We start from the raw sequence: 11,757 nt of genomic DNA on the forward strand, positions 1-11,757 counted from the left end.
TTATGATGCTAAAGTCCATTTAAATTGATGAACAGATTTAAAGAATGTTTAATAAATCTAATTGGTGAGAAAGACTTGAGACATGACTTGGACTCGCAATAAGCGACTTCTGAACATATCTACCCAAAAAGTGCCTAGTTCGTTTTTGTCATATTTTACCTCATTCCTTTTTAATTAGTATTTTACTATTTTTCTTTATGTGCTGATTATTCTTTGAGCGCCTTTAACATAAGTAATCTGTTATTGTCCCAGACTGTGGAAATTCAGACATGACAGTAGCAAAGACACAGATAGACATACACACAGTCTATAGTAATGCAAAACAAGCTAATCTAATCTAAGGTCAGTTTCAAATCAGCAGGGTATGGTCTTTATCAGAAACACCAAAATAAAAGTGAAAAAAAACATGCCAAAGTAAATTTTGCATTTATTAATAATATGGCATGCTCATACTTTCTTGCCTTGTTGCTAAACAAATAAATAGTTGTTTTTAAATAATGAAATCTGTGCCTTTTGTGATTCATAACATATTCCTCTGCTTAAGCTGAAAAGATATGTGTCATTTAATACAAAGTTATTATTCTGAAGGTTGGCTCTACAGCTTTGTGTAATATCTGGAATTTTTTTTGGTAGTACTTTTTCTGGGACTTTGTGATTACTTTTTTTTTTTTTTTTTTTTTTTTGCCAGAGGCTTTAAAAGAGGCGGAAAGAGAAAACTGATAAAGAGTAAGACTGACCCCAAACGACGTCTCACATAAACACTTTACTTCCTCCAGCTCTCAAAAGCAATTTAGATAAGACTCTTTCTCGCCTCGGAAAGACATTTCCAAAGAGGTAATACAGGTGCTTTAGTATGGCTCAGGTATGATTTTCTCTTCAGGCATAATTTGTATAACTATCAGATCCCTCTCAGCAGCTGCGCCATCTTTTACCACCTGAATAGCTGGAATACAGAAATGAAAGAGGAGAGAAATATGCTTCTACTGAATGGAAATGTTCAAACGCATTTTTGCAAAGCTGAATATGAAGTGTCTTACAGAAGGATCTTACACAGTGAAGTCGTATAAAAGCAACAAGAGTTGTAATAATAACATCAGAGCTCAGAACCTGTCCCACTTTCTTCTCCTTCTTGTCGGGAGATGGAGAAAATCAGCGCTTTGCATCAACTTTGGGGGGCATCGCAGTATGTTGATACTTTTTATATCTATTTCCTCTATACTATTTCATAAAATACCTTCACAGACTGAGATTTTCATAAATTTAAAGGGACAGTGTGTAACTAATTTGGCTTTTTGTTAGCAAAAATCAAGTATTGCTTTCATAAATACATATTATCTCATAGTCTAATAACGTCACATCAAAAATTAAAGTGCTGTCATAGCTCAGAATGAGTAGTTTCACTATCTATAGACCAAACCTAAATGATTTAAATGTGAACAGGAAGAACTGAAAAGCATGATATGTCCCTTTAAAGTAATTTTTCTGTTTGAGAAATATGTTTATTCTGCCTGGAAATTATAATAAGGTTTGGTGCATCCCATCCAGAGTTCTGACTTGAATCTGAAAGAAAATCTTTAGAAGGACCTAAAGATTAGTGTGGTGGCAGGAAGGCCTTCCACCATCTAAGCGCTGGAGCTCACCGAGTATAAATGATCAAATTACCAGTGGAAACACGCACTAAACTGGTCAGCAATTATGAACGTTTTGAAAGCTGAAATGCCAAAGAAGGTCTTGTCCAATGAAAGGGTATATATATATATATATAATATTCTGAATTTTAAAGAAATAGAAAAAGATATAAAAGTCATACTCCTTTTACATTATTATCTTTTGAGAGATGCCTGTCTCATTTTGTGCATGTATGTATGATGGATGGATGGATGGATGGATGGATGGATGGATGGATGGATGGATGGATGGATGGATGGATGGATGGATGGAATATAACGAAGAAAATAAATTGCAATGCCTTAATAACTAATATGCAAAATAAACGGATCATGAATGTCTCCAACAATAAACCCAGCTGATAGTAATCAGCTGAGATGGTTACGCAGTCCTCGTCTTTTTTATGATAAGCAAGAAGAAACGTTGAGCATTAAATTAAATCAGCACGTTTCAGGCAAAGGCTAGGCATTCACACAATGCAAATGCCAGCAGCATATTTCCAGGATGATACATGTGAAATATGGGTAAATTCTAGGAGAACAAACAAGACAAGCAGCAGGTTTTGCTCATGTGTTTGCTCCGTCTTGTCACTGAGACTCCCTCGGTGTTTGCTGAGCAGTCTGCAGAATCAGACAAGGAAAACATCTTCCACACCTCTGTTTGCAAACCTCCCTGCGGCTTAAACCCAGCAGCTGCATTTAGAACGACTGTCCATCCTGATCGGGCACCTGACAAGGGATATGTCTCGTAATGTCATTATTTGACATTATTATCAAAGTTCATAAGCTGTCTGTTCTGGTTGAACAATTTGTTCAAATTTACCCACAGCTACTGGTCACTTTGCCCCTTTAACAAGTTGGTGTTTGACAGCGTATCCATTTACCTTCCTACATCCATTTTGAACTTCTAAACAATTTCATACTGATGCATTTTATTGCATGTCAGTTTGGTTTTCATTATTGTCGATGATTTTATTTAACTATGGACACAAGTAAACACAAACAAAAAAGCTGGCATCCCAGTCGCAACTTAACCTATGATTTTGGTAAGATTTGGCATTGCAGTCTGTCTTCTTTGATTTTAGTTCAGATTCTCATTTGAGGACTGAGAAGTCTCATAAGATTATGACCCCTGAGCAAACCAAAATAACTTTAAAAACGTCCTGCATGCAGATATTTACTGGTGTCATGTATCCACATTTCCACAAAGCAGATCATGAGTAGAAAATGGAAAACTACTTTAAATTACTGGGAAGCAGGTACAAAATGTCCTCCTAGCGGGTACAACTTGATGCACGGCTACTACGAAACATCTCGACTTCATCTGGGCACCAAAACCCAGGCATTAAACAACCACAACCTCAAAGCAACAAAACAACATGATCAGCATCCATTCTTTGCTGAAACAGCTGACTCTAACTGTGGTCTCTGGTTTTGTGTCATATTTAATTTCCCCTTGAATGCAGGTAGCTTTGGAGATTTGAGGGTAAAGTTGTTTCTCCTGCAAACATGCAAACACTTCTGGATGGAATTCATCCGTGGGCCGACACCGACTGGTGTTTTTGAGCGACTTGGAGTGACACCGTCTGCAGGGGGGCCTGCGAGTGGAAAGATGCTGTCCATTAGCTGTCAACAATGACCAGTGGGTTTACCCTCCCATGGGACTAGTAACCAAGGCATCGTCTCATCCCGAGTCTAGCTTAAAGATCACACAGGCCCCATTGTCTCAAGCAGCCCGGGGTCTTATTGTAGCGGTGTCTCTGGGAAAGGACGAGCCTTCACGTCTGCGATCTGGTGAAGAAAGGCCTTTCTCCCGGCCAAGGCCTGGATAACTGTATAGAGGGAAACTTGGGGGAACACGGAGAGGCTACGGACTAGATTTGGAATGGGGCGCTCCCTCACGCAGACCTCCCTCTCTCTCCTCCAGGGTTGACCTCCCTTCTCCACCTCTGTTTAATAAAGCTTGGGCCTTGGTCATTATTTTGGGCAGATGGAGATGGGGGCAACCCGTGAAAGGAATTGGTGTCACTCCTGAGGAGAGGATGGTAGGGATGACAGAGAAGAAAAAGCAAATCAGAGAAAAGATCAAAAGCAGAAGCTCGCCTTTCACTCGCCTGAAAGCACTAAAGAGGATAAGGAGCGATCGGGCCTGGGGTCTCCTGTCCTCACTGGCAATTAGACTCAGCTGATGGTGAGAAAGGCATGAATGGCAGGGTTCAAGGCCCTCTCTAGGACTCCCACAACGGGAAGGAGTTTTTTCCCCGACGCCTCCTTTATCTTCTTCTCCTTTCAGAGTGTCAGAAATGCAGCTGAAATATCTCTCCAAAAAGACGGCACAATCCCCAATGCCAAACCTTAATCACGGTGGCTGATGAGATTGAGAGGGGGAGGGGGGCGGTTGAGAGAGAGAGAGAGAGAAAACACACATTCTTTTCACGATTCATCTTTACACTTTTATATGAGCCCGAGACTCAAGGGCGGCATGGTTTATTTGTGCTAATTACATTTTACAAATAAGGGTTTATACTTTCAGGACAGAAAGAAACACATTAAATCATTGCTGCAATGTTTAATTACGTGTTTCTTACTGTAAATAAAGGAATATTTAGAGCTGTAGAAAAGCAAAAATAAAATTAAAAACCTTTATTCAGCATTTCTTACTCTGTAATGACAGTCAACCAAGATGCATGACGCACCCGATTCTTTAAATGTGCGCGTGTGCATCGGTACTCAAACATGTCGGGTGATCCTGGGTAGGTTCCACGGGTGTTGTACGGTAGCATGAAAATCTTTATTCAATTTAAAATTCATTTTTGAGGGTTACAACCACAGCGACGTGTCCCACAGGAACCTATTACCATCCTCTGCATATGTAGGAGTTTCAAAATGCAGTCGATCAACCTCACAAAGGGACCCAATGCTTTTGAGACAACCTTAACAGCTTGTCATATGAGGCACATGGAGGATTTTCATTATGCAGGTCATCACAGAAAAATATTTAAGAGGATGGCTGTTCGAGCAAATTTTATTAGTAAAAAGGTGTGAGGTAGTCATTTGTAAATCAAAGAAACATGAAACATGCCAAGGTTATCACAGTAACAGGCTAATGTGAGTATTGGGCAAAATGGACAAAAGACCTTTAGGGGATTAGACGCCATGTTTAAAGAGTAGGTTTGTCTGTGGAGTCCTCCCTTTGGACGCTTGTTTTAGGCTGAGCAGTGCAGACCCCATCCCATAATCCTCCCACAGACACACCTGTAGAGGAGAGTATAAATAAGCTGGACTGAACAGAAGCAGACATCAAGCTTCAAGGAGTCTCTCCACAGCAGTTCTCTCCAGAAGCTCCCGAGTCTCCACATCGCCCCTGAAGATGATCTCCTCCACCAGCCTCCTGCTGCTGCTCCTGCTCGGCTTCTCTCGGGCTCTTCCTCTCCAGGAGGAAGGAGACCAGGAAGAGGAGAAAGAGGAAGGAGCAGACACTGTGGACATGACCACCAGGATTCTCACCGCCAACAACGCCTCAGACGAGATGCTGCTGGAAGGAGACATAATGCTTCCCAAATCCAGAAATGCCATGAAGTGCTGGTACAACAGCTGCGTGTGGCCAAAAGCCTCCAATGGCAAAGTGGTGATTCCTTACGTAATCGGCCGGGAGTTCAGCGGCTATGAGAGGCGGATCATCGAGGGCGGCATGAGGGCCTTCTCCGGCCCGACCTGCATCCGCTTCACGCCCCGCACCAACGAGCGCGACTTCATCAGCGTTGTGAGCAAACAGGGATGCTGGTCGGAACTGGGCAAAACGGGAGGCATGCAGGAGCTGTCCCTCAACAAGCAGGGCTGCATCTACAGCGGAATCGTCCAGCACGAGCTCAACCACGCTCTGGGCTTCCAGCACGAGCAGACCCGGAGCGACCGCGACAACTACGTCAGGATCAACTGGGGCAACATCATCCAGCAGAGCGCCTACAACTTCCAGAAGCACGACACCAACAACCTGAACACCCCCTACGACTACTCCTCCATCATGCATTACGGCAGAGACGCCTTCGCCATCGCCTATGGAAGGGAGACCATCACCCCCTTCCCCAATCCCAACGTCCCTATCGGCCAGAGGCAGGGACTGTCCCGCTGGGACGTCCAAAGGATCAACATGCTCCACGGGTGCTAATAACTCTACTTCTCTTAGAAGCAAGTCTTCTAATCAGCTTCATGTGAGCACGTAAACATTGGAATCCAAAATAATTAATTTTACAATTAATTATATTGAAATTTTAAATCCAAATAAACTAAGAGCAAGGATTAATGCTTTTGTGTTTTTATTTCAATCCTTTCCTTACTGCTTACATCATAACAATAGCTCCAACAGTTCCGACAGTCAATATCCAATTAAACCTTCTCAAATGAGCCTGACATGAGCAAAGTAGTTTGTTCTAAATGTTGGCAAATAAAGGTCTACACAAGAGTAGAAGATTGCCTTGCTAATTTTTGTCTGAGCTAAAAAATTATTCAGTATGGTTCAAGATCATGTCCAAAGGCCTTTAGGCAAAGCTAAACTCACAGCCATCGGCATGGCTTTATCCTGAGAGCATTTTAGCTTTTCTTTGGATCTGAATATTTAAGTGTAATGGGAGAGGGATAATAAGAGAGAAGAAAAGAGTCAACAAATTTGACTTTCTCAAACTTGCGGTTTGTCTCTAAACTTCTCTTGATGTTTTCATTGAACAGCTAAATGCAAATGAAGCCTTTTGTTGGTCTCACTCCATCCAAATGGAGAAAAAATTACTACTAATTGGGACTGAAGAAATGTCAATTCACAACTTAATTAATATGACAAAAGACAGTAATTACAGACGCTAATGAGGTAGCTAGCATAAGCCATAGCTAACAGTTAACATTGTTCCACCTCTAAAAATCTTGTGGTGCATTCATTCTACTCTGGGAACAGATCTATAGCTATATTACACCCAGATAAACTGTTCTCACTATTTAGAAGTGAGAAAACAAATGAGATTTAGTAACTGATGAGCTCAGTGACCAGGCTAGCTGTTTTTCACAACCGAAAATAACAAGAATCAGTTTCTCTCTACATTTCAATAAATTCAACCTTCTGATACTAAAATATAAACAATCAGCTGTGTAAATTAGAGCTTTATTACTATGTTTTATTCATGACAGCCATATTGGATTTTGAGGTTGGGGTTACTGAGAAACTTCAGACTTTCTAAGTCAGAATCCTAACCTTGTTCGGGACTTCGCTTTAATTGTTTTGTTACTTGAAGCTACAAAATGCTGACACTTGATTGTAAATCGAGCACCCAGTATTATGCAAGAGGCAATTGTAAGCTAAAGGTTTTCAAGTAATTCCCCAAACATAAAGTTTTACACTCAAATTGAGTACTGAGTATTTCACAGAAAAGATCAAATATCTACTGTGAGTAGGACATAAAAAAGGCTGATCGTAGAAATAATTACTTCATTAAAGACTAATTTTTGTTATGATGGCATTAGACAGCTGCTGAAAAGGTCTAATCAGTTTACACACATTATGATGAATAAATCTTTCCTGTTTTCATGTGAAAAGGCTGGGCATGAAGCAAAAATACTTTAAAAGGCATTTTATTGTTTTTGTTTCTATACTTTTTGGAAATGCAGTATGGGATCTGCTGTGTTGTAGTCAACTTCTCTGTAATACAGGATGTAGGCCTTTTTACATGACATTAACAGTTGGGTCTTGCAATCTAGGAGATTCTGTGATATTGTCAGGAAGCCTAATTTAATACAAAAGCATAAGCTGCCCAAGCCTATTGTAAGACTGGGCTCACTTACTGAGATTGTTTTGCTTCTCCGCTGTCAGTCAGAGCTGTTGGCAACTCCCTGCCTCAGGCTCTTCTGGATGGAGGACTTTGATGTCGGCCTGTTCCAGGACAACACAAATGTCCCACAGGCTCTTGGGCAGCAGCACAGCCCGCGCACACTATGGCTGCTTGGACCCAGAGTCCTTATTGGTTTGTTGACACTGTAGGTGGGAGGGAGGGAGAACGCAGGAGACCCAGATGATCAAAATAAAGCTCGGTATTACAAGCGACTAATGACTGATGAGTGGATGAAAAAATATCAAAGGTTATTTAGAAATCTGGACCTATTGTGGCAAAATATCTAAGTTAAATGACAGATTGACAGTACGAATCTCTTTTTAACAAGACAGCAGATAATTGAATCTTCAAACTAGAATCATTATTTTACAGTTTTGAATTTACAATTCCCACAAAATCTTCTGTATGATTGAGCCCCCATGCGGTTGCGCCTACTTTCATGCTCAGAGAGTCAAAGAACTCTCAGAGAGATAGATAAAAATTACTTAATTACGTTTGGTGAGTAAAAATAATTACAAAAAAGAAATAGGCGAACACAATCAAAGAAACGTCTGGCTGTGAAGAAGCAACAAACATCAACTGGACTCTCTAAATACTTCTTTGGTATCTTCAGATTCTTTTTCTAAACTTAAAAAATATTAACAAATGAATTGTAATATATAGGTTACATATATTAGTAAATATAACCTTATTAAATCCAGAACACATTTTACAAATGATTATTTAAAGCAGCATAGTGTAAGTTTCAGGATTTCTGCAGACGCCTGCCCCTTCTGGTGGCAAGTTGAAATTACACCAACAGGTGCGTGGGAGAAGAGGGAATCTGCCGCAGAAACTGCACAGATCTTTTGTTTAAAGGCTTGATGTCTTTAAAAATAAATAAATAAAGGCTTAGAAAATAAAATAAAGGTAAGAAAGATATAAATATTGAAGTTAGCCAGTGTTCTCTTGCTAATGTGTCAATGGCAGTAGAGACTCAACAAAGTAGCCAGGTACATGCAACATCTCAACCCCTTCAGACCTCACTTGCCTCATGTAAGGTCAGCATTAATGATTCAACAATACGAAAGAGAGAGTTGGTAAAAATGACATCTATGGATGGCAAACTGAGGAAATTGGTCAAGTAGGCACCACCTTCATTAGGTGTAGGCAACAAAAGGGGGACCTGTCCCCCACTGGGGCGGTGAACGGACAGACCTGGAAGGTGAAGGAGCAGAGCCGAAAAGCTGGATGTGCTGGAACGCAGACTGGCTTCGGTGGTTGAACTCAAAGGGGTGATTGGATAAAATCTGGAAGTGAAGTGCAGAAAAGCCCAACAATTTGGAAAATTGGATTTTACCATTTGGAGCCAGCAAAAATACTTAGAGCTAACAGGAAAGTCAGTGCAGCTAGTCTGATAACAAATAACATATTTGGACTATGCCTTCCCTATCTAATCACTCCTGGTTTGTTATGTAGACAGAGCTCAGAACTCTACCCTGCTCCCTCCTCCCCCGCTGACATCTGTGGATGCTTTCTGAACTGTTGGCCGGCTGATAACATCAAGGACAATGGCCTCTGGAGAGTGTTCATGGAAATATAAACACTTTCCCCCAAACAGACACACATAACTGATGCTCATATAAACTGATGAACGTATACGCAACAAGTCTCAAATGTTTACCTTCTGCTATATGTGTCCCGTCTTATTTGTGCTTTTTGTGCAAGAGGATTTTTGAGATCTCACACTGAATCCAGTTTTAGGATAAAGTTTGAGTTATGTTTTTGTCCCTCCCACCTTCCTTTTTTTGTGGCCTCTATCTTTTCAGAGTAATGGCAGTGCCATGTGGGCACCGTCTAAGGCGGTTCCTTGGCAGCAAGGTCTCAGTAAATCAACTCTCCCTGAAATGTTTGTGATGTTTGTTTGTTTGTTATAGCGAGTTTACTGAAACAACAATTTCCCTCTGGGATTATTAAAGTATTTCTGATTCTGATTCCAAAAAATTTGTTTTGTTAATTTTTTTTCCAAACGATTCAATCCTTCTTTTTTTTATGTGTTACGGTCTGAATTTCTTACATTTTGCATCTCTTCAAAAATGATAGCTGTGCGACTCAAAAAGGGAGGAAACCTTGAAATTACATTTAGCTGGTGAAAAAGTTGCAATGTCTACATTTTTCTCACACAGTATAAAGTAAAAATGCTTAAAATGATAGCATTCATTTAGGGGAAATGTTGCTCTCCTATAAATGACTAAGTGAAGTAATATTTATCTGCAGACCCACTGTTTGTGAGAACAGCTTCAGATGTGCGTTTCAGGGAGTCGACCCACACATGTCACCTATGAACAGATGTTCCAGGCGAGGACAATTGCACCACATGCCACATTTCTTGGTTTGTCTCATAAACACCATGTTTGATGCCATAAGGTCCCACCATTGGGCCGACTAATGCAGAACTAGATCAGGTTGGCCAGGATCAAAGATGCTGCCTGCTTTCTGGTATCTTTCGAGTTGTTGTTTAGTCAAAACACCCATATCAAGGCAATTTCCTCTGCAGCATAAGGCAACATGAACTGCACTACAACCAATATGAACAATATTTGCTGCTTTCTTCCTCAGTTAATGGGTTACACGGTTACCTCGTCCATTGAGCTCCTAGAGTGTATTTTTTGTTGTTTTTTTTTCTCCCCTTTTTCCCCCATGGACAGTGCGGAGGGTGGGCCATTGGGTTGGGGGGTGGTGGTGCTGGTCTCTGTTTGCGGTTGGCTCTTGGACCCTGCCGCCTATCCCTGGCCCCTCGGGTTATGGTGGTGTGGCTGGAGGAGCCTCCCTCTCCGGTTGGGTTTTCGGAGAACAGGGGAGCCTATTGGAGTCAGCGGGGGAGCTGACTTCCTGGGAGGGCATGTTGCTCCACAGTCATTTCTCCCGATCCCTGGACACATCCCTCTGGCTTCTCCATCACGCTGCCACACATGTAGGATCATGGAGGGGGTGGGGGCGTCACTGGGGAGGATTTCCCAGCCCTGCTTTTTGGTGACATCCTTAATCCCAATCTTATTATACATCTTAGACACTTTAATTTCTAACATTCTCACAACACACATATATGTAGGGCATTAATTGGGGGTGGGGGTGGTTAGTGTGCATGAGGGGGGAGTGTGCTGGCACCTGCTACCTTCCGGATGGGGGTGAGCTGCGCTGGGCACCCTCCTTTTTGGCCCTCTCAGTTTTAAATGCACTTGAGAACAAGCAACAACGCAACAATTGAGCGGGGGTCTTTCTCACACCCCTGTTCTCCGATTGCAATCCAGAGTCCGGGGCCTGGTCAGGGTCTGAGCTGGTGGCGGGCGTTGGGTACCAGGGGTTGGCAGCCGACCTCCATATTTTTGGTGTGGAGGGTAGGGTGTGGGCGAGGTAGCACCTCAGGGTTTGCGGGGTGGGCTCTGGTTGGTTGGCCCATTCGGTTCATGTTGGCCCATCTCAGGCCTGTGGGTCGTCTGGTGGGGGGTTAGGATCGGAGTATGGAACGAGTAGGTCAGATTGTAGTGGTCCCCACCCCACCCCATCTTGATGTTGGTGTTAATCTCCCAGGTCTGGGGGCTGGATACCCCTCTGGGGTGCCGGTGCCTGGACCTGGGAGAGTAGGACTCCGTTGGTGCTCCTCGATGTCTGGGGCTGGGTTCTCAGGCGGGCGCCGGCTTGCTCCTAGCAACTGCTTTGCGGGTCCATGGCTGGATATGCGCCAGCAATGCTGGCTGCCGGCGAAGACCACAGGCTCATCCACGCAGCTCCTGGGGTCTTCGGCATTGTGGGCTTTCCTGGGGCTCCTCTCTGCTCTTCTTTGGGATGGGGGAGACAGCTTTCCCTGTATTGGTCCCTCCTGGGCACCTTTGCTTTGAGGGTCCCTTTGGGCATCTGGGGTTCTGGTTCCCCTGGCATCTGCTTCAGTGCACTGGGGGCAGGTCTTTGGCTCCTCACAACCACTGTTTAGCATTACATACATAAGCACTCTCACAAACACCTACAGGTGCTTGGATTCAGACACTTACAGATTCACTTCTATACAGAAAACCCCTATTATTATCTTCAGCTGTCCCTTTATACATTTCATATTAAATAACACTGTATATTCTTCAGTGATGGTATCAAGTTGTTGGTTGGTTTTGCTGTTCTTTTTATATCTCTATTTGCAGGTGTAGAAGCAGACTCGGATGTTATATTGCTCTTTTCCTTTCCTC

At 42.5% G+C, this 11,757-nt stretch overlaps 1 protein-coding gene across 1 annotated transcript; it reads left to right on the top strand.

The window, feature by feature from the left end:
• The first annotated feature begins 4,952 nt into the window (after positions 1 to 4,952).
• On the top strand, positions 4,953 to 5,970 carry LOC118555999 (high choriolytic enzyme 1-like). The gene has a single exon (XM_036125225.1). It carries the CDS (start codon positions 5,038 to 5,040, stop codon positions 5,833 to 5,835), a length of 798 nt encoding a protein of 265 aa, XP_035981118.1. The 5' UTR covers positions 4,953 to 5,037; the 3' UTR covers positions 5,836 to 5,970.
• Positions 5,971 to 11,757: the final 5,787 nt, after the last annotated feature.

The sequence above is a fragment of the Fundulus heteroclitus genome, chromosome 21 (genome assembly GCF_011125445.2).
Source record: "Fundulus heteroclitus isolate FHET01 chromosome 21, MU-UCD_Fhet_4.1, whole genome shotgun sequence".
Classification (NCBI taxonomy): domain Eukaryota; kingdom Metazoa; phylum Chordata; class Actinopteri; order Cyprinodontiformes; family Fundulidae; genus Fundulus; species Fundulus heteroclitus.